This window comes from Diadema antillarum, unplaced genomic scaffold, assembly GCF_040938485.1.
Source record: "Diadema antillarum isolate AM-2024a unplaced genomic scaffold, OU_Dant_1.0 seq00000385_RagTag, whole genome shotgun sequence".
Lineage (NCBI taxonomy): Eukaryota > Metazoa > Echinodermata > Echinoidea > Diadematoida > Diadematidae > Diadema > Diadema antillarum.
The window spans coordinates 346,988-371,545 of NW_027271383.1; the positions used below are offsets into that span (position 1 = coordinate 346,988).

At 38.4% G+C, this 24,558-nt stretch overlaps 1 protein-coding gene across 1 annotated transcript in view; it reads right to left on the bottom strand.

Annotated features, from left to right (window-relative positions):
- Positions 1-24,558, bottom strand: part of LOC139731794 (5'-3' exoribonuclease 1-like) — an 86,498-nt gene that overhangs the window by 32,880 nt on the left and 29,060 nt on the right. The window contains exons 13-26 of the mRNA XM_071642666.1: positions 22,519-22,675; positions 21,231-21,350; positions 18,010-18,179; positions 17,195-17,321; positions 16,644-16,736; positions 14,496-14,599; positions 14,107-14,214; positions 13,070-13,144; positions 12,437-12,524; positions 10,400-10,513; positions 9,537-9,623; positions 7,847-7,962; positions 5,421-5,582; positions 1,341-1,548 (exon numbers count right to left, since the gene is read on the bottom strand). Of these exons, the coding sequence (XP_071498767.1) occupies positions 1,341-1,548; positions 5,421-5,582; positions 7,847-7,962; positions 9,537-9,623; positions 10,400-10,513; positions 12,437-12,524; positions 13,070-13,144; positions 14,107-14,214; positions 14,496-14,599; positions 16,644-16,736; positions 17,195-17,321; positions 18,010-18,179; positions 21,231-21,350; positions 22,519-22,675 (1,729 nt within the window). The remainder of the gene's footprint in view (positions 1-1,340; positions 1,549-5,420; positions 5,583-7,846; positions 7,963-9,536; positions 9,624-10,399; positions 10,514-12,436; positions 12,525-13,069; positions 13,145-14,106; positions 14,215-14,495; positions 14,600-16,643; positions 16,737-17,194; positions 17,322-18,009; positions 18,180-21,230; positions 21,351-22,518; positions 22,676-24,558) is intronic.

A 24,558-nucleotide genomic window follows, 5' to 3' on the forward strand; every position in this document is an offset into this window, starting at 1 on the left:
CCTTATCCGGATGAGCCCCGGTCCCGACTTGTCCGGATACGAGAGGTTCAACTGTATATGTGACCCGCTACAACAAAATGATCCTAAATTAATTAGGTCAATTATTTGAAAATTGCATGGCATAATTTCCTAATCTTTCTGCTTTAAATTGATATATAACACATCTTATAAAAATAATCGGCTGCGGAGATATCGATGTTAAAAAGAGAGCATGTCGAGACGTCTGGGAAATCACTGTTTCGAGAAAAGCACCCTAAAAGCTTTCCTTGTGACGCAATCGCGATCAAGGGACACGCAAGTCAGTTTTCACCTCCGGACAATAGAAGGCAAGCCCTAGCAACTCCCGAAATGCTCATTCAAGCACAGCGTCGGCGGTCTCCTCACCGACCAATCAGTGACCAGGATGCCAGGAGAAGCAGCTGGGCATAGCGCACCCCGCCTGCACGCACCAGTCGACTGGGCAGTGTGTGAGCTTCACGCTTCGGTTAGCGGCAAGCAGCAAACTGACCAATGAGATCACTCTGGTCGTTGTTAGGGGCGGAGCCTATCTGTGGCGCTCAATCCAAATTTTGGAACCCGTTTCTGCTTCGTTGAAACGCCCAAAAACATGGCCCAGAAAAATGCTATATTTTGGTGTTTCCTTTCACCATTTTGCTTCAAAATTTTGACAGATGATAGAAGATATGTCAGACTAAAATATTATGTCAAAATCAGAAAATCGTAAGTTTTGACCAATTTTGATGCTCTGACTTCAAACTCGATTTTCACGGCTTCAACCGTGCGCGACTTTAGGACCCTTTTGTTGTAGCGGGTCACATATATTCTAAAATTGTGACAACACAGGTACAAATATGTATTATTCAGGTAATGCACCAGATTTTGTACTTCATGCTAGTTAAGAAGCAGTTTACAGAATTATTGAATGCCTGGGCTTGATCACGGATTGCACTGATAGACATCTCCCTTTTTTTTTCAAAACCCTTTGGGTTTTTGTGTCACCGTCAGCTTTTATTGCATGGAGAGTAGCTGCTCAAGTGATTGGACGAGAACCGGTATATTAAGCGTGGTATGGCTGTAGGCAAGTGATATGAACATTGGGATAGCACTGGCTACTCTTAGGGGAGTTTGCAAAAAATTTTACTGTGCAAAAAATTCATACTTTGAACTACTGCGTATATAAATTCAAAGGGGGATAAGATGATAGGCTGTTACATAAATCTTGACAAGTACCATGGGAGGGAAGGGTAGTACACTTAGGACAAATGAATTGTTTGCTTTAAGCACATTACATACTTGGTATACATCTGTCAGTAGTCCTCAATGGGTACATGCACACAAACCTTGACAAGTTCCTCCTCAATAGACTTGACGACATTTAAGTCCAGACTCTTGGCTCCAATTTTGGCCTTGGGTGCCTTGGAGCAAGGCTGTTGATCAATCCATGCTTTCACATCCTTCAGGGTGTGACCAGAGTTATCAAACATCTCCTCCTCATAAAAGGTATCATTGAAACCTTTCCTGTTCAGATATATAATAACCTCTGGAAATCTGTAACAGACAGATAGGATAGACTTGATCATGAACACACTTACAGCATATTACAGCATGCTGTTCATCATCAGCATTTATATTTGTAACACAATTACTTAGATGAAAGATTTCATCATGTTATGAGAGAATTATCCAATGCAGTGGAGCCTTGTTCAACTAAAATAGAGAAGTGAACAGAATAAATTCACAGAAATAAATCAAAATCAATCAGTTCCAATAAAGTTGTAAGTTTGTTTATATCAGTATTCATCTATCTATCATGAAATACTTTAGGAAATCTCAAAGGCTCTGAGCCTATGTCCTCAAACCTAAAATTGTTCCGAATATACTCGCCATAAACTCATTCATTCTTTGTGTGCCATGTTTGTACACCAGACTCAGACTTGATTATTTGTATTCGAAGCTGATTTATATGTGTGTTTGTTTGTTTTGACAACTGCAAAGCGCTTTGAAACATGTTGTATTAAGCGCTGTATGAATATTTCATATTATTATTTGTTACCTCTGCCAAGGGAGGAGGTTATGTTTTTGGTACCGTTGGTTTGTGTGTTCGTTCGTTTGTTTGTCCGTGTGCAAAATAACTCAAAAAGTAGTAAATGGATTGGGATGAAACTTGCAGGAAAGGCTGAGAATGACACAAGTAACAAACGATTAACTTTTGGCAGTGATCCGATAATTTTGGGGGAATCTATGAAGGATTTTTGATATTTTGGCAGGTAGGGTCAATCAACTTGGGAGTTCAGGTTGCACGTATTTGAGGTGTGCATGCGCGCACTAAAGTGCGTGCTCTAGTTTCTGCTAGGGCGAGGCACGCCGTGCAGCTGAGGGTTTATGACGTAACAAAGGCTTCTACATTACGTATATTGGGAAATCAGGCGACTTTCAGCACACAATGCTATATAAGTACGTATGGGTGGAGATGAGCTGCATGCTTGGCGGAGGTCTGCGCTCTCAGAGTGCTTTTCTAGTTATTATTAAAATGATTTGCTTTTGGTATGAGCTTAGTCCTGTGAGAATGATTTGTGATCAAGTTTCTATGTCAGTAAGAAAAAAAACCCATCACCACTCCTAACCCAAAGAGGGAAAGAGAAGGGTTTGTAAGACAGGTCACATACACTGGGACATAAAAATGTATGAATATCAAGGGAACCTTGTCTGTGAAGACCATTTTGAGGGGCAATCCTTCAAGGGTGAAATACACGCCAAGCTGATAAAAATCTTCACACAGCTTGATACATATTCCTTGTGCAGAATTGAGGCAAAGCGATTCTGTGCTGCAATTATGACAAGATTGTAAACTCACTATAATGATACAATTTTTCATTTACATTTGCCTGAGAAAGATAAAAAATTGCAGCTTTATGAAAAAAAAATAACATCAAGATAGCTCTACTTACAGAGCCAAGTGTTATCAACTTAACTGGCCAACTCACAAATTTCTACAAACTTGCATATTATCATAATGCTAGTATTCATGAGCAATCACAGTAAAGTGACACTGCTGCATCACAAAAATTGACTTGCAGTGCATTCTGAAAGGGATCCTGTTTGTTGGAGATAGAATAAAACTGTCTGTTACTTAATTCTAAACTAGAAATGTCGCTATGGCGACTGATGCCTCCGCCATAATGCATGATTCTCCCAATAGGCGTATAGTACAATGTCTTCACAATGTGTGATCCATGACAGTTTCACATAACTGGCAAAATATTGAAATGACAGGTTTGTCAGAAATGTCTTGAACTGGGTTTGCTATAATTTTCTTAGAGTTCAGGTACACATATTTGGGGAATTGAGAATTTTTACTTGAATTCTGACAGACCTTTTTATAAGTTTATGCATTGAGTAATTTCCAAGGTATGAAGAGTGTAATGACGGTACAAAATAGATTTTTTTTTTTTTTTTTTTTTTTTTTTTTTGGGGGGGGGGCATTGAAACCTGGCCTTTGACCCTTAACCTCTGACCTTTGACCTTCTGGCTGGAAATTTCCTGGAGAATCTCCATTAGGTAATGCATGTATTATGTTTTGAAACTAATAATGCAAGCGTTGCATATACTAGTATATGAGGGAAATAGTAAAATTTTGAGGAGTTGACCCTGACCTTTGACCCCTGACTATTGACTCATGACCCGTAAATTCCCTAGATAATCCCTGCCAGTCAGTACATGCGTATGTACAAGTTCCACGAAGATACATTGAACCATTTGCGAGAAAAGTGATATTGCAACATTTTCACCTAACCTTTGACCTTTTGACCTTTGACCTTATGACATGAAACTCTCTCTGGAGAATCTTTACGCAGTAGTACATGTCCACACCAAGTTTCAAGAAAATACCTTTGGGTATTGCATAGATATGGGAGAAATTGCAACATTTGCAGCATTTGACCTTGACCTTTTGACCTTTGACCTCTTCCCAATGTCACTAAAATCTACTCAACTAATTGTCCCATCATACATCATCCTTGGACCAAGTTTGGTGAAAGCTGCTTCATCCAGTTTTGAGTTATCACGTAAACAAATAAATTTTAGGATTTGACCTTGATCTTTGACCTTTGACCTCTGTCCGATTTCACTGAAAAACTAATCAAGTAATTGTCTTATCATACATCATCCTCCAACAAAGTTTGGTGAAATTTGCTCCATCTAGTCTTGAGTTATCGCGTAAACGGATACAATTTCATGATTTGACCTTGACCTTTGACCTTTGACCTCAGCCAATTTCACCCAAAATCTAATCAAATCATTGCCCCATCATACTTCATACTTGGACCAAGTTTGGTTAAATTCCAGTAAACATTACTCAAGTTATCGCGTAAACGAAAGCAGACGGACGTACGGACGGACGTACGGACGGATGTACGGACGGACGTACGGACGGATGGACGGACGGACGGACGTACGGACGGACGGACAACCCGAAAACATAATGCCTCCGGCACCACTTCCTGGCGGAGGCATAAAAAATGATAGTAAAGGATTCATATGGTCTTGTTTTTAATGAGATAAGGCCCCAAAACTGAAACTTTCAATTACTGCTGAAAATTGTCTGAATCTCTCATTTAATATCTACTATATGAAATATATATCTTGTATTTAAGATACACAAGAATTATTGGCTGCAAATCAAAGTGAGCGCTGCAAATGTGTCATCAAAGAATGCCAAACCTGCAACATTTCATGCAAAACCAAGGATCTTTTCACAGTTAAAGGGATCGTATAGTTTTGGTTGAGACCTGATTTCAGGTTTCGGGTTTCAGGTTTTTTTGGTGAGATAATGAGAAACATCTTTTGAAATATGAAAGAGCATGCAATTCTATGAGGAATTCAACGTTTATTTGATGTAAATTGGTTTTGAAATGGCTGAGATATCTAAAAAGAGCGATTCTAATAAAGTGTGGGACCCACACTTTATTACGATCGCTTTGTTTTACTTTGTTTTTGGATGTTTCAGTCATTTCAAACCCGATTTTCATCAAATAAACTTTGATTTCCTCCTAAAATGGTATGTTCTGTACTATATCATAAGTGTTTTCTTGGTATCTCGCAAAAAGTTAAAAGCCCAATTCTCATCTCCACCAATACTGTACTATCCCTTTAACATAAACTTTCTATAAACGTCTCTTATCGTAGTTATTGAAATACTTAACTAAATTAAACAGCAATGGTTTAACAACTTGCTACACTTTCTGTACATTTTTGTATTTCTGAAGTCAATCTGTCAGGAGTATGTTCATATTGCCCTATGTCTTTTTTTAACAATGCAATGGTGAAAGTCACATTACTGTGCACATACATACAGTCACAGCACAAATTCACAAAATCTGTTTTGGAAGGATCAATGCGTAAACATACTGCAAGTAACTCACCTTGCACAGTAGTCCCTGAGAGTGTCCAGAAGCTCACGGGAGTATGTCCATTTCCCACTGTCATTTCTCCTTGTGAACCCGGGTACTTCTTGCTCTGTCTTGTTGAACTTGAGGTTGAGTCCAATGTTGACCCCTGCTCCTTTAAAGCCTTCATCACTCCTCCTTATATCAAAGAAACAGGAAGTGATACAGTGCTTACTGATCGTCATAAAGACTTTCTCAGACGTGAACTCTCCAGAGTTTCTACCCTCTGAACCTTTTAAAAGCTAAGTCAGCAAGGCAGTATACTGTATACCCAAAACCTGAATGACTTTGGTATGTGCTAGTGAGTTTTAAGTGCCCTATAAAACTCTCATGAGTAGGTGCACTGATTGTGGAATTTTCATGTTTGTTGTAATCACTGGCCATTTTCACGATGAAGAAAGGAATTTCGGTAGCCACTTGCTCTGGTAAAAAGAAAATCTAGTTGTTCTTCATTTCTTATCCTAGCTCTTTCTTGAAAGCTTTCAGACATTTTTACACCTTTATTGCCACCATTTATTTCTGGCTTTAGTACAATGTACCAGTCAATTTTATGTCCTTACCTCCACAGGTTCACATTTCAGTTAGGCTTGCATTCACAAAATACTTGTCAACTTTGTTCCTATGCGAAGATCAATATGTACAAACCCATACAGTTCCCGAGCACGAACTGCAAAGTTTACTTTGGTCCTGGCCAGTGCCACATACAAGTCAAGGCTTCAACTTCATGATAACCAGAGTCACAACATTGTATATTTTGCCTCTAAGAACCCACTGCTCTTGATGAACAATATCCAGTGAGTGAACAAAAACATTGGGCCGAATGCATAAAACAAGCAATTGCTTGTAAGCAATTGCTTCAAGCAAAAGCAGAAGCTCGTATAGCAAAAGGTCTAGCTCAAGCAATTGCTCAAATCCATATGCATAATCTTTTGCTTATGCCAATACCTTTTGCTTGTCCCGCACAAGCAATTGCTTGCGTTTTCAACAAAAGGGATGTCACGCCTGTGCGAAGACAAGAACAAAGGCGAGTGTGGCAGCATGTATTTGAAAGGGCATGTGTGTGTGGAAACATTTCCTGACATAGCAGAAGAGCTATGAAATGCACACACAGACACATACACACACATCTATACACACACACGTATTACTGGCTGATTCCCATCACTGCAGCTTACAGCAGCCCGGATCTGCCAGATCGCACGTGGAGAGAGGTCTCCTCGCTCTCCACCGAAGTCAGACATCCTACCTGTTTTTCATCACATTTTGCGTGATAACCACCGGACATTCTCGTTGTTGAAATGAAAAAGTTTCTTACACTACTTATGAGTAATTTCTTGTAGATTTATACCACTCCTTCACAAGTGTGGTCTTTCTTTCATAAATATGAAAATGATACTTAAAAAGGAACGTTCCGGTTCAAGCAAAAGCTGAAGCTCATTTTACAGAGCTTGGAAAATCGTAAGCAATTGCTAGCAAGAACTAGCAAATGGTATGTTTTATGCATACGTTTTTAAGCAAATGCTTGGTCTCTAAGCAATTGCTTGCGGGCAGCAAGCAATAGCTTGTGCTTGCTAGTAAAAGCTTCTGCTTGCAAGCAATTGCTTGTTTTTATGCATACGGATTCGAGTAAAAGGCTAGCACAAGCAATTGCTAGCGTTTATGCATTCGGCCCAATGTTCAGGTTGTAAATCAGAATTCATTTTCATTTAGTTGTTTCATCTTTTAAGCATTTAAATTTATCTCCATAAGTTTTCTCTATCACAGAGTATACAATTTACACCAGAATACACCTGAAAGGATGTAAAATATCATTTGTAAATGTATCTATGGTGGTGACTGTGAACCTGGGTAGATGTGCCCTCCAAGGAGTACAAAATATGTTCTGTTAATTACCAACACAGCACTGATATTGCATCCAAACTTTGGGAGATATTGAATGTATAATCCAATAAAACAGGGCAATTGCTAGATTTTTTTGTGTGTCAGCCATAAGAGACAATTCAAAATATACGTCTTAACATGAAATAGATGAATAGAAGAAAAATCAACTGGAGTACTTATCTCAGAGAATCTAGCAGGTTACTTACAGATAACATATGACATTAAATGACCTTTGATCGCAGCATGTGACAGACAGCATTATATCATGAAGATCCCTGCAAAACATCTGTCACCACGGTTCAGTCATTACTACAGCAACGATTGTGTTAAATAATATAGCATAAGAAAGTCTTGCAGAGGAACTGTTGACAAGTGTGATGAATAGCAGACAGGTGGAATTTTGATCCCCCAGTCCCGCTCATAACTTAAGTGAATGTTCAAAGACAAAAAAGTAATATGCACAGTAAACATGCTAGGAAGCAATAGAGCAAGAGGTTATGAAAGTTGGCATTTATGCTTACGATGGTCTAGGTCCTTTTGTGACATATACACATCCTGTGAGTTGCGACACCTGCTGAGAGGCTATGCCGAGATGTTGTGCCATGATGTAAGCTTCAACATACTGCTCTGAGCAGGTCTGCCACAGCAAAATTGATAGAGAGAAAGAGAATATGGTCCATTATACTAAAACTGTTCAGTACATCTATATTTTCAATTGCTGTTATTATTATTATTATTATTATTTCGTTTTATTTATACAGGGTGGCCCCGTCAGTAATCAAGTACTGTTTTCCAGGGGGCCCTGTAAACACATACATACAAGGTGACAATCACAACAAATAACATTTACATAACTCCGAATAGTACATCAAACAGAACAGAACTGATCATAACATGTTGCCTAATAGTACATCAAACAGTACATCAAACAGTACATCAAATAGTACATCAAACAGAACAGAACTGATCATAACATGTTGCCTAATAAGTTGCTTGATTTATCAAATAGATCTGTTCCTATCACAAATATGATTGGTTCGAGAATGCAGATAGAGAACGTGTTCTGCAGACACTGAAAAGTCTTTGTGGGAAATTGTAGATCTCAACACAGAGTGCAGGGACTACAACTTTAGGCACCTCCCAAAAGCAGTTAAAATCTTTAGTTCCACATTCACAACAATAAAAGTCTTCCTTTGTGGTATTACATGGGTTTTTCAAGTCTTGAAGAACACCTACCTTTAATTCATCATTAAAAAAAATCTAGAGTTGAGACTGCCTCCAGACACTTTAAAGACTTGCAAAAAATCACAATCCTGTACACTCTGCAAATTACTGGTCATTTTTTCCCCTCCTGTTGTTACTAGTCATGACCAATTTATTTGATCCATTAGCAACACTAAATCTCTTAATGAGGAAGGAAATCCCTGCAGTTGAACAAGTCTGTATTTAGAGTGCACATTCAGATTTGTATCCCCCCTAAATTTGTTTAAAATAATCAAATCATTTGTTGATAAATCTGTTGAGGTCATTTCTATTAAACACTATCAAGGTAAAAGGCTGAACTTCTTCAGAAATCACAAAATTGATGGTAAAGCAGCTAGAAAATGACACCAATATTCCAGACCACTAGTCCAGGGGCAATTCAGTGCTCCACAGACCTCTGCAACCAAGCTTTCAGCTGCTTCTTTTTTTGGCAAAGTGCAAACTCCACCATGAAATGTTGGGACAAGAGTGCTTGATACAACATTTCTAACATCTCTTTATTTAAATTTGTGCAATAGAATCTTTTGAACTGTTAAAGTCTGTTAAAGCTTCTCAGCAGAAATGAGAGGCAAGTTTACATTTCCTTTTACAATTTATGGAGTAGCACTATACTGCACTCCTGAGTTCAAAAGTTTTCTACAATATTGAGACTTGAAGAATGGGAAGTTGCTGATAGATAAATGCAGTTGACAGGGCCCCAAAGTGATTGTCTTTTGTGATTTGGTTCACTGGAATCTTAGTTGCCCATTAGGCCACCAAAAGATACCCTTTTTGAAAGCTTGGTGGCCTTACATCAAATTTTTGTGGTCCTGGACCATCATTACTGTCATGTCCTGGTTTAAATGCATAGCATACTTGAATTGCAAAAAAGAAAAAGAAGATAATAAATAGATTAATATTGTCAAAAAAATTGTGTAATCTATCCTAAACCTACAAATACAAACTTACACTTTGACTGGTCTTGATCGCTTCCAAGTCTGGCTCGTTGGGAATGGAGAAAATAACCTGTACTCGATCATTTTCCACTTTGTCAACCTGGAGACAGGAGGCAAGTCACATGCAATACACATGTGTCATGGCACTAGTGACAAAGAAAGTCTCTACATTGCTCTTTGAGAGTAACATCAAAGTCAATGAAGGCCTTATGACTGCCTCATGAGGTCGTAATCCCGACTATGCGAAAACATGACTGATGTGTCCACCTGGTTATTGTAATATGGTAGCCCACAAAACAAGTTTCTCTTAAATAATGAACAATACATATGAAGAAACTAAGACTACTTGTGCTATGTACAACACCTTTTAGAGGAGGCTTGTACTTGTGAAAACTGATGCTAGAGAAAATTGGAGTGGTGGTAGGAGAAGTGGAAACCTTATCCATCCCTTTGTCTGTTGTTACATTCATTACTGTACAATTGACTCTTTCATACTCCCTAACACCATTTGTTTCACTAATTGAATGCATCAAGAAAATGTTTGCCTAGCTCATAACACACTCATCCCTGGCCTAACACATGTCACTCCCTTCCTTTACTTCCTGTTCATCTATATCTTTAGTATCAGTATCTTTCTTTCTCCCAGAATCGTGGATAGTCTTGTTCCCACATCTGTGTATATGTCTAACCATCATGCTCCTTATAAATCCAACAAAGCATGCTTCTTGCCCCAGATCACAATTCCATCCATAATTTGTTCACAGTTTAATATGCTGACTGTTTTTTTAAGTTCATGCTTTTTATCCATTTCAACTTTCTCTCTAGACAAGCTATCTAGTAACCTTTAGACAGAAGTTTCTTCACGTTAATACTCACTGTGCCTTGACAACCGTAGTGAGGCACGCCCAGCATAAAGCAGGAGGAGTTGGCTGGAAAGACCTCTGCCAGTGTCTTATACTGCTTGAAGCTTGGGTCATGAACAGTGATGTCCTGTCAAGTATCACAGTAAGGACAAAAACAGGTTGATGTTCTTGTTCATTGGAGTATTGAAAAATATGTACACATTGAAATACCACTTCCATTGAATGACACAGAAAGAGTTTCACCATATCTCATGAAGGGAGATGCTACTGCAGTAATCTCCTACAATTAGTTTTCCGCACATAATTGGGCTCACAGCTGTAAAAACACTTATTATGCAGACTTGGCCGCCAGAACCACTATAAATTTGTGCAGCAGTATGCTCAATGCAAACTGCTTTTCAAGTGGAGAAGCCACAAATGGGAAATCTTCCAGTATAACATAATATTCTCTGATCATATTTTCACACTATCAGCTTTGTTATACTTTGGAGACAATATAAAAATATTTGCTCCAAAACATCAGAATTGATACTACAACTTGTAGCTTGACTTATGATACTGCAGCGCTCCCATAGACTCACACGTAATTATGCTACACTCCCCAAGCACAAGACATGGCTTGCGATGAATCGAGTGGAAGGAGAACTTTGCTGACCGAATGAGAAATCTTCCTGTATATAAGATGTTCTCTGATAATAATATTTTCACCCTACTACTATCAACTTTATTGTACCCCCCGGCATGTATGCCGGAAGATACTTTGGATTCAGCAGCGTTACGCCACCGCCACCGCGTCACATTCTTGTGTGTACTCTAGCGGCCACAAACCTTGACAGATTTCTTTGAAATTTTGTATGGCGGTTCATATTGGTAATTTCTCCACACCTATAACTTTGGGTGATGTTGCCCTCAGTGTTCCGTCTCTTATAGGGTAAAATGTCACATTTCTGTGTTTAGTTTGTGTGCACTCTAGAGTTCACATTTGTTAAAAGATTTTGATCAAATTTGGTATGGAGGTTTATCATGATGTAATCTAAATTCCTATAGAGTTTGGATGTGCTGCCCCCAGTGTTCCGTCTTTTACAGGATCAAAGGTCATGTTGTTCTGGGATACTTTGTGTGCGCTCTATAGGCCACCTTTCTTGACGGATTTTGTGCAAATTTGATATGAAGGTCTACTATGATATAATCTACAAGCCTATAGATTTTGAATCTGCTCCCCCAGTGTTCCGTCTTTTATAGGGTCAAAGGTCATATTATTGGTAGATGGTTTGTGTGCTCTATAGGCTACATTTCTTAACGGATTTTGTTCAAATTTGGCATGAAGGTCTACCATGATATGAGCTACAAGTCGAAAGATTTTGGATGTGCCGCCCCCAGTGTTCCGTCTTTTATAGGGTCAAAGTTCATATTGTTGATGGATAGTTTGTGTGTGCTCTACAGGCTACATTTGTTAACTGATTTTGTTCAAATTTGGTATGGAGGTTTATTATGATGTAATCTACAAGCCTATAGTTTTGGGATGTGCTGGCCCAACTGAATTTTTGAATGTGACATGCAAGCATGTATTTCTCCATTCTACGCGTGCTGTACTAACAATCACAAATTTAAACATTTGCAAAATTGTTGGGAACTCAGACTCGCTACTTACACTATGCTACACTCTTGAAGCACAGCGATGCATCAAAGTGTATGGTGAGCTCTTGGAGATCTTTGTAGAAAGTTTTCTCAAGAATTTTAAATGGTACCCCCTATCGAATTTGGTATCTACAAGAAGCGGATGCAGCGAACATGCAAATGGTGCACTTTCACTGTGCGAGGGCAGCATACAAGCACTTTATTTACGATCATAGACAGGCATGTATTTCGTTAAGTTGACTTGACGTTGGGCTGTAACCTGGCGCAGAGCCCGGTGAGTTAACTCACCATTGGTCGCGATAAGGTTAAAAGCTTATTTCATACTGTTCATTTGTCATTACAAATGGACTATTCATTTGTCATTAAATGAGGAGATTAAATCAGCCTGATGAAATTCACTGAATTGTGTCACCTGTACAGTGGCTTGGTATGCATAGGGAATAGGGGACGTTGTCCATTGCTTTTCAATGGTGATGCTGCCATTCAATCCGCATGCATATCTGGAAGATTAAGATGAAAATGATCATACCATATACTGTTAATCAATGAGAAAATACTATGAAGTAGATGTTACTGCACACAAATACATACACACACACACACACACACACACACCCTTCTTATTAGCACACACAGACACACACACAACAGCAACAACATAAGAAATGAATGGAAGAGCAAATGCTGTGTCAATGTCATAACATCAACTGCCAGGGTTGAACACAGCATTTCAGAAGGCATTACAATACACGATTTACTGGCATTACAGTTAGATAAGTGTACTTCTCCTGAACATTCAAAGATGGGATTGTTTGGCATGGTCACACAAATGTACGATACTTCATCCATGCCATCAAAAGAAGAGACCTGATTTTAAAAAAGAAAGAAAAGATGTTCTTCTACTTGCACCTTGCAACCTACCATAGGTAGTTAATAAGGCATCATCACAATACCAGCAAAGAACGCAGGGCAGTTCAACTCACTGACTTACTTGGTGAATTCAATACTTGTTTCAAATCACAGATTTGTATGCAGTGTTTTATACCTTCTGCCAAGCAGGGGACAGGCATACAAGATGATTTTGGTCTCTCCAATGTTCACACCTTTCCTCCGAAAGTATCTGGAAATAGAGCATGACAAGTTGTAATGGAATATTAGAAGAAAAATGAACTAAAAAAATCACTGAAGGTGATTAATACCCATGCATAAAGTAATTCACGCTGCAAGACTTTATATTAATTTCAGGGCCACAATCCACTGTTACCACAGCCACATATTCCCCGCTACTCTTGGAAAATATATCTTACACATCATCGCATCAAGTCACATGCATGCCAAATTTCTCTTCAATTGCTTCAAAACTGGTCATTTTTGTACCTGCTTTTCCTGATTTAGGGGGTCATTATGTACCATTACCATGGCAACATCCCACAACTCTTGAAAAGTTTGTATTGCAAAAATTTATATCACACCATGTCTGCCAAATGTCTTCTAAATCTCTTTGGAGTGGTGACACTAATTTTAATCTGTAAGGCTTTTTCTTGATTTGTGGTCATACTGGTAATGCTCTCTTATAATAATGCAATCTCCAGTACTTTTGAAATATGTGTCTTGCATAACATTATGTAGAATTTTTCATATGTGCAAATTTTCTTGAGAAGTATTTCATCTGAAAGCCTTTCATCTGATGGGAGGGGCAATCATGTGTTGTTACTGTGGCAATGTACTTTCTGCTACTCAAATTGTGCACAATTTTATATTGAGCTCCAGATGTGTGCCAAATTCTTTTTGTATTACTTGAAAACTTATAAACAGGAGAAGTACATTTTAGTTTAATCCACAATAATTCCAACAGACCTGCCACCACATGCCAATTCCTATCTACCCCTTTAAACTTTGTTTGGTAGGATATAGCTGAATATGAGTTTGGTAATATTTCCTTTTTAGCTCGTGAAAATTTGAATAAAGAAGGCCACATATTTTCTTTATATTCTTTAATGAATGAGTTATCAATTACACAAATTAAATCACTTTGAATTTGATATGTATTGCTCTGTGCAAGAAAAGAACTCCTGCACTTACTCTTCTCCAATTGTCTGGGCATCTTTCTTCCACTTTGTTGCCTCAGCTCCCTCAAGTTTGATGGCATGCATCATGCCTTGTCCTCTTGGGTCTTCTGTCAGTTCATACCTAAATACACAGAAGCATGTTTTTAAATCAATGTTAAAAAATGGGGGAAACTCAAAAATATGAAAAACTGTAGAACTCTGAAAATAAGACAACATTCCCTGACTTTATCATGATTTTGCGTAAATCTAATCATATACATAATGTATGGTATCAATGTACAGTCACATGTCATTTTAGTGATCGGCACCAAAAAGAAATATGTGATAGAATATGCTTACAGTATACTAAGCCATGTAATGATTAAACTATAATCTCACTATGCTATTAATACAGAAACAGACCTTTGTTGACCATCAGCAACACCTATGACTTTCACCTCCTTGAGATGAGGCCACTCCGCATAGACCGTTGAGCCCAGCAATTTTTTGGCTACTCTCTCAACATCCTGTTAAAGACAAACAATTTTAAAAAGAAAATATGTCTAGGTTAAAAGCAGCTTGATATATCTTCACTTACAAGTGTAAGAACTTCATCAGTTTCATACCTCACAAATACTTGTCATTAAACTTACTTTGTCATTTATTCCACTTACCTCTCAAATGTACACTGCTCAATCAATATATGACATTTACCATCAGATTTTGCTCTGAAAATGGATCAGTTAATATATCAAGAATAAGCACGAAAAGTTACCATCTCACTTGGGTATGAACTGTGTCGTTTTCTCCCAAACGTCAATCCTTCAAAAGAGCACACTTGTTTCAATTTGATTTGCATTTACTTCCAAGTCAAAGGGAGAGAGCAGACATTTCACAGTGTATATAACTACGACTGCATAATATACAAATGATGCACAGGATAGAGTGTGTTAGTGAAGGTGCGGCGCGCTCGAGAGTATTGACAATGGTGCGACATGCACGAGGCGCAGCCGAGTGCATGTTTGCAACCGTTGTCAATACTCGAGAGTGAGCCGCACCTTCACTAACGCCACGAAATAATCCTGTGCATCATTTGTTTTATAAAATGGGTCGAAAACTAACAGCATTATTCACGTACCTTTGTGGGTCAATACCAGTCAGCTACATGTAGCACTCGCTCAAAAGTCAAGATGTCCGAAGATGTTCGTCCCATAACATTTACGCATGTCGCACTCGGAAATCCCGCACATAAGTACTGTACGTACGTATAAGAGTATACGTACGCCACGTACTGTTATGCACAAGAAAGGCCGCCGGCTGTTGTGGCAGCCCGCGGCCCGAACTAGAAGTTGTTTACAGGATTGACAGCGCGTATAGTAGCGCGTGACACACTTGTAACAACTGATTGAGTGCGCACTGCTAGTGTAAACATTGTGACGTACGTCAGGCCAGGGAGGTGGAAGAGAGACTCTTCTTAGTGCATACCTGAAGAAATTAATGCACGCACACGTGACTCATTTCAGCGCTTCCAATTGGCTACATTCTTGAACCCATTTTATAAAGTTTAACAATGCAATGCAATGCCAGCTTGGAAAACTGATGCACTGCAGAACAAAGTACAGGACTTGACAGTAACATCGCCTTGTCAGCCAGGAAGGTATGGGAGTCAAGAGTTGGAAGTGAGAGTTGCTTACTCTCTTAAACAAGGGAGTCAAGAGTTAGAGGTGAGAGTTGCTTACTCCCTTCGATTTACTAATCAAATAAGAACGGTATCAAACCAGAGTTTCTGCATTTTAAGGGTACTGCCAAGCAAGGACTTTGTTTTTGCTGTATGACAGATAAACCACTCATAAACATGTGAGAATATTTTTTCATCTCAAAACTCCTACAAAAAAACAAACCTCCAAACAAGGACAACATCTATCTAATCTTTTATTGAGTTGACTTTCAGTAGTGATAAATCACTTGATGCAATCATGCACAACATAGATCATCATATTGCTCGCCCCTGCATGTACTCAGTCACAACCAGCGCACATGAAATGCTTGGAAATAGAGTTAGTTTATACTGACTGTACATACATGCCTTTGTAGCGGCTGATACTATGGCCCAAATTCACAAAGGTGGTACAATCTTTGATGGAAAAAGATTGTACCACCTTTGTGAATTCGGGCCTACAAGTCTATCTGTAAACATTGCACAGCTCAAAATTCCCTGTGTACCTCAAAGTATGCAACTCACAAGTGATCATACCTGTTCAATTAACTCTCCTATGAAAACTTTTTACATTTTCAATGACCTGGAATCAAGGCAAAAAAGTTCACAATTAGAAGTTTAGAGAAATATATATATATCTCAACCATACTTCAGAATTCTGACATTGAACATCAAGTCCCATTGTTACATACTTCATTATTAACATCCTTTGTATTTGATGTCTGTTCATCAGAACTGCCACAGTTGCTCAGTGGCACAATGGTGGCACATTAATCAATGATCAGTGTGCCAAAATGGGTAAAACTCTGTCAAACTCCTTTGCGAATCTCTTTCATTGTATCTCAAGTTCTCACCGCTGCTGGGTCCGCTGCCTCAATGGTCAGAATAGCATTGTCTCCTCTGCTCAGCTGCTGAAATACTTTCACTTCAGCATTCCGAATCTCAGACTGTTAGATTTAGAAAAAAAAAAAATCAATAAATAAATCAAAGGCTAATTTCAATGAAAATTATCAGGAATCATAATTCAGTTATATACCTGCCACATGAATAATACACAAGACAGTACTTCTATACATTATTTTAATTTCAATAACTGGCTGAAGAAATTTCTTCATAAAAAATGCAACAGGTTAAAGACCCCCCCCCCCCCAAAAAAAAAAAAAAAAAAAAAAAAAAAAAAAAAAATGTTACATTGAAGTAATTGGTCAGATTCATAAGGGAAGCCAACAGGCATTTGAGACACATTTAACTAGACCTAAAAAAAAATGTCACAAAACTATGAAAATATATGGGTTACAAAGTCTGAAATGTGAGGGGCAATTAGCCACAAAGTTGAAAAATAAAGTGATAAATAAATAGAAGTGAAGATCAATAGTACAATCTGTTTCAAATAATATCAGCTTACCTCAAAGTTAAGGTGGTACAGGGTGGGGAAGCCTGGAAAGTATACTCCTAACCTGACATCTGACAGAAGTCCTTTCTTTAGACAAGAAATATCCAGATGGAAAGCATCTTTCCTCACTAGGTCGCATCTACCATCAGACAACACAAAGAACAATCACTGTGCATACAGGTAGCACAAACAATGTAAATTGCCAGTGTAAATAATGTAAATTGTCAGTGTATGGTAACCCAGCAATATCACAGTCAGGTAAAACTTGGTCTGTCATACAATAATCCAGGTACTAGGTTATATTTCATGGACATGACGGTCATAGGAAAACCCACAGCTTAAACTGAATCTGGGTAAACATATCTGGTATGATGGTTCATAAAAATATTTAAAATTTTAGGTGAAAAGTGGAGTTATTTGAACCATCTTGACAGCTCTACTGTTTACAGGTACCAAAACAGTACTAATCAGCACAAAGCCAGAAATCACAGAAGAAAATGATTTGTACACGGCAATTTCTTATTTGATGCAGTCCCATTTACAATGTCTACCACCCTGTCTCAAAGAGGTGAATATTAGAACAAAAAAATAAAGTAACAGATTAACCTTTCTGTATAGCTAATGTAAGCTTACCAGCCGCAATGGGTTAACAGTAGGAGCAGAAGAACAAACTTTTGTTTAATTTCATGCACTAAGATGATATTTGCCAGAGGTTTAATTATGAAGAAATGTAATGAAGGTGATGATGATGATAACTAGGTAAGAAAATTGATAGACATACCCCAACAAATGTGTTACATTGGGAAAATCATGTCACAATACTACACCTGGCAATGCAGTTGGTGATATCAGGAAACTTTCCTTGAAGGGGAGAAGTGTATTTGTAGGGGTCATTCTTGTCTGTGGTGTACAAATGATGGGGTCCATGTATGTTTCGTTCTCTTTCCTCTTTTGTCAGCTTGTGCTCATGTTTCTCCATTGCTGATAGCAATCGCTCCTGTGGACAACAAAGAAGACTGAAATTTAATTACATGACTACCTTACAATACAATACAATACAATTGGATCATTTATATAGTGCCCTTACACAGTCAATGACTAGTTTCACAGCACTTCACAACAAAATTCAGTCACAGATTAGCATTTTTAAAAAGTCTTAAGATTCTTCTTGAAGACATCCAGGGATGTGGAAATGCGGACAAACCGAGGTAGATCGTTCCACAATCGCAGTGCAGCCATCACAAAAGCATTGTTCCCCGCTCTACTGTTGGTTTTGGGTACATGGGAGTAAGGTGCTATGTGCACTTGAACATAGTCCAGGTCGAGCAGAATAGTATTGGATGATTAGAGATCTGAGATAAGTAAGAGCTTTCCCTTGAAGACACTTGTACACAATTGTTAAGAAGATCTTGAAAGCAATGGGCTGTGCGACTGGTAGCCAATGTAGCTGCTTCAGCAAGGGGGTACCTTGTCCCAGCACAAACAGTATCTCTGTAGTGATTGTTTCAATGTGACATCACGTGTAATGAATTTGAAAACATCAATAAGCCCAGATTGACAATGACATCACTATTCTGAAAGACTTTTATGTACACACGCTTTTGTTTGAACACAAAAACTGTGCAATAAGAAGGCAAATAAACTGTTTCAGACACTGCATTTCACTACAGAAATGTAAGATTTTACTTTTAATATCATGCCTTTATCCTTAGTACAGCCTTCTAAAAGCATTAGTTAAACTAGAAATATCACTTAAGGTGATTAATACCCCCGCCCCGTGACGACAGTCTTACCCAAGGAATGATCTTTCCTTGATCTTCTGCCATTTAAATGCCGTTACCATGGCAACGTAGCTTCCGACACGTCCGAAAAATATGTCTTGCACATCTTCCCACCAAGACTATTGTGTGTGCCACATTTCATAAGCTTTTGTCAAAAACTGAGGAAGTAGTTCAATCCACAAGATCTTTCCTCGATCTTCCGCCATTAATATGCCGTTACCATGGCAACGTACTTTCGGGTACTGTCGAAAAATGCGTCTTCCACATCTACAACCAAAGGCACACATCTGTACCAAGTTTCATGGAAATTGGGCAAAAACTGAGGAAGTAGTTTGCAACACAAAATTTTCCATCATTTTGGCTCATAATATGTGAGCTGTTACCATGGCAACATACTTTTTGTCACTGTCAAGAAATGTATCATGCTGACCTATATCCTAAGACAAACATTCAATATGAATTCCATGAGAATTGGAAGAACACTGATGAAGCAGTTTTGCTATGAAGCATTTTGCCCTATATTTTACCAATAACATGCCGTTACCATGGCAACACACTTTTTGCCACTGCGGAAATATGTGTCTTGCACATTAACATATTCAGATGAACATCTGTACCTAATTTCATAAAAATTGATCAAAAACTGTGGGAGGAGTTCGCGACGCAAGATTTGTACCCATTTTTGCCCATAATATGCCGTTACCATGGCAACGTACTTTTGGGTACTGTCAAAAAATACGTCTTGCACATCTCCAACCCAAGGCACACATCTGTGCCAAGTTTTATGGGAATCGGTTGAAAACTGAGGAAGTAGTTCGCGACGCAAGATTTGCAACGGACCGACCGCCCGACCGCCCGCCCGACCGCCCGACCGCCCGACCGCCCGACCGCCCGACCGACCGCCCGACCGACCGCTCCGACCGACCGCCCGACCGCCCGACCGCCCGACCGACCGCCCGACCGCCCGCTGATTCCTATATACCCCCTTCAAACTTCGTTTGGCGGGGGTATAAAAACAACAATACTAGTACTGTCTAGTCCTTCTCTAAAAAGGACAGCAGAAAATTTCCCTGAGATCCTAACAGCATTCTTTTTTTTACACATCCCAAAGGTTCCCTGCTACGAATAAAAACAACATTTCATCAGGCAGTTTAAATGAAAAGATGAAAATGTGTATTTCAATCCTTAGAACCCTATCTAAACTTCTCATCCTTTTAGGTGACCTATTTGGTCACCACACAACTGTCATTTTTTTTTTTTCTACCTCTTATGACTTGATTGTAATATTTATGTATCTGGAATAGAAAACCACAGAAATGTTCAGTTTTTTAGGACTTTTGGACCCCGCCTTGGACCCCGATGGCCTACATTGAGTCATTTGAACTTTGTTTCTCCATCCCTCAAAAAAAGGTCCCAACAAAGTATGGGTTAAAACTGGACCATAGATAATAAAAAGACAATAATGTAAAAAGTTTACACACAGCAAACAGTGGGTAAAAAGTGGACAGGGAGCCATAGGCTCACATGAGTGAAACTCAAACTCCAAAGTATCAACTCCAAAGTTCTGCTAGATACCAGGTATTTTAGTATCTTTTCTTTTTGTGCCATGCAGAATAGATCCTTTATTCACACTCTGGTAATGGTGCATGTGTCCTCACCTGGGCCCAATTGGGAGAAAAGAACAATAAAATACAATACAGCCCCTATTTGATGTACATATGTTTGACTAATGACCATGTGCTACAGAAACAAAGAGTGTACATAGAAATATGCTTGATATCAGAGTATTTTAAGTAAGTACCTATGATCAAACACAAAAGCCTAGTGCAGGTATGATAAAAAACATAAAACCTTATTTCATACCGTTTCTTACACTTCTCTGACTTCCTTTTAGTCTGCTTCAGATTTTGTTTTACACTAGCCCAGTCTGGATTGTGGGCCATTCAGATCAGAAATTGAAGCTTGGTGATTAAACCCTAAAAGCATAATAATTTCACAATACACTAATAGAATAGACTGTGCTACCTAAAAGCTGATGTAACATATTTCCTGTGAAATTTTCCACAACTTGTCAGGTAAGGTATTTTAATGATAGATGGAAAGGCACAATCTACTTCATCTCTGCATTGAGATGCTGTACCTAACCAGTGTGAAATGCGCTATATAAAAACTGGCTGTCATTCGTATTATTATCTTTGACTGATGTAAATCTAGAACTCACTCGTATTTCACACTGATTCTTTTGTATAGGGTGAAGATTTCATTACCTCATCTATGAAGGGGATGAGAACCACAGCTTCCCAAGCCATCAACTTGCCATTGAGATCCTGTTCAAACTTCAGTGGGTAGTACTCAATGATAGGTGAAGTGTCACTCAACATCAATGGCTGTGGAATAATGGTGATAAACAAAGAAATATCATTTTCATAGAGGTTTTATCCAATGGTTTACAGTGTACACAACAGCTCCATTAACCCTTGACCCCAGAGAGCCCCCCCTCCTTAAAACTGTTCCATAGCCCCTGATTGGTTATGAAGAGAGTATGTATCTAATGAGACAAAAATGTTACAGTGCATGTTATCAATTTGGTACTTACACTATGCATAGGGCCACAGTCCCTATTCATATTTTCTGTAACTTGGATATTTTCCTATTAAAAGGTATTCTAACTAAATTTGAATGAAATGTTCACTTCAATTTCAAAAGATGAATATTTACAGGTCTGCACCATAGCAATAAACAATAAAAAAGTTTCCCTTGACTCTACCATGCCTCTATTGTATATCACAGGCATGTTATTAAAACACACAAGTGTCATCACGTCTTATTTGCTCAGTATTGTTTTCAAGTCTCCTGGGAAATTATGCAAAAGACTTACAGCTAAGTTCACTTTTGCTGCAAATACCTATCTCAGTCCAATTCAGAAACTTATTTAATGTACTTGCATATAAAGCTTTGATTACGTAATGACTTCATAGACTCCTTGCTAACTCCTTAATAAGATAATTTATATCTGTCTTGTTACCATCATATTTGGCACTATCAGAAATCGTGCATGTATCTCTCAATTATGTCATCAATTTACCTCCCTCCTCCCCCCCCCCCCAAAAAAAAAAGCGCATTAAATGTAACACACCAACCCACAACATGGGTTACACAACCTAAAAAATAAGCCTTAAAATCTTTAACATTTCAGAACAATAAAATAATTCAGTATCATGTGATATTTGCAGTTGTTGCCAGCATTGTAAAAAGCACTGCAGTATTCTGGGTGCTGAAAATTCACACTTTCAGTGGATAATAGAGTCTTCTCACCTTTCTTCCTTTCCTGCAATAGACAAGTGTAGTAATATAATATGGGAAAACAGTATTTTCCAAAAAACCTGCAGTAAAAAAAAATACTGCAAAAAATCTTTGTATTTGCATATCTGTAATTAAATCAAATATCAAGCCTTTGCTAAAACTTATTCCATATTGGGTTTAATCTTTGAATGCTTGGTATGTTCACTCTGGATTTCAGTTGTATAAGGTTGCTTTCCACATCTTTTTGCCTACCCAGTATGCTTCAGGCAGATGGTCTTTACTGGCTGGAGGCAGAACAGCAAGAAGCTGTTGAAAGGGAAGGAATGGTTGACCTCTGTCAAAAGCCAACTCCATGTCACTGAAGTCCTTCAGATCTGACATGTACGGTGCATAATGATGGGGGTAATACCTGCCAAAACATGCAAATACAGAGATGGTAAAAAATGATATGTCATATTTCTAATGATCCCTTATTAAGACGTTGGACACTATAATGATACACTAAAGATGAAATCTGCACAGTATTAAAGGTCGTAAGGATGTATTAAAGATATATCACAAAAGATGTTTTGACATAATCAATGAAACAAAAACAAAAAACACAACATAATTTTCACAGGCTACTACAATGAGAGACAAAGAGGTGCTAAGGGAACAAATAAAGCGGACACAGAACTGATGAGGCAAATGAGAAGTTGGAATGATGACATTGAAGACTTAGAGAAATATTAGTACAGAAGAAAGGTCACTGCAGATGTTTACGGGAAGTATTGGATATAATATTAATAGTTGGATAAGAGAAATGTGACCTACCACGATCACATCATGGGATACATGCAATGTCAGAAGCTTTTTACATGTCATGTTACTGATTTCCTAGTGAAAATCCAAAGTACAGCACCACTGTGGAATGACCACTACTTAATGGAAGTTATTCAACATACACAGGGGTCAAACCTGCACTCATGTGGGCTCACTAACTATGACATGGGAGGGGGTGCAGTTATCATCAATATGCATGCATGTTAACCATGAAATTTCTAGCAGCAAGGGCATCACACTTACTTTACGTTCAACCAGCTAACCCCAAACTTAAAGTTAGAGGCCCTTGGGGCAATGCTATTACAGAAATAATAGCTATCCACTACTTAAAACGACAACTCGGTGTGAACCAAACTTTTTCTAACTATGGAGAGCAGCTTGTAGATTTCAAGTCTGCATTTCATGCCTGCATCTGGTAGCTTCTTCATTTCAAATCTGTTTGTGGCCTGTTTCATGGAAGTGGGCTGAAGTAGGAGGTACTACACTGCCTAAAATCATGCAATAACTATATTATATTGGATGGTAATGAATGGGATACCAGGGAATATTGGCCCTAACAAGTGCAGTATTATCCGGTATTCCACAATATAAAGCCATCCAATGTAATCATCATTATCTATAATCAGTATCTGGAGAAGGAATAAATTGTAAGAAAGTACCATACTAACACTACACTTTAAAGTGTACTCTGCACTGAAAAAAGAGTGACTTGCACTTGCATCACTTAGCAAGATGTTTGCATGTTTGTGAATTTAACAAGAATTTAACAAATGTTCACACACTTGGTATAGTGGAAAGTGTTTGTGCCCTCAGCAAGCGCTCAGGCAACAGATTTGACAAAGTACAATGTATTATTACACAGCTTCTCACAACAGTAGCCAACGGGGAATTAATACATTGGCTTATGCGTTTCATTGAATAGTCTCTCATTTTGCTCAATGAAAATCAAGAGTACAGGAATATGCGTTTTTAATTCGCTACTAAAATGTCCTATAGAGATAATAAATAATGGTTCCTATTAGCTATTATCATATCAGTTCGCAGTACAGCCTCCAAAATTTTGCAAAACAAAGCAGTTGCGATTGCAATATGAATCCTTCTACTCTGGAGCAAGAGATTTTTCAACATGGTAGTTCTCTCCATATTTGGCAGTCAAGCACAGCACACCACAATAACATGATGATTCCACCATTGGCCAATACTTTTTAAATGTGCAACACCTCTCACAAGCACACCTGACCTGCATGACTGTCAAATCACTTCCAAAAAACTCACTGAAATTGACAGTGTTAAAAAAATATTTCAACGGTTTCCACGGACAAGAGAATTGTGACCTGGAGTTTTAAAAAAATCAAAGTTACTCATTGATATGTAAAGTTTTTTCAGCAAAATTTGTACCCTAACAAGAGAAAAAAGACACAGTGCAAAGATTCACTATGTCATACGAGGGATGCTGGGAATGACAGATCA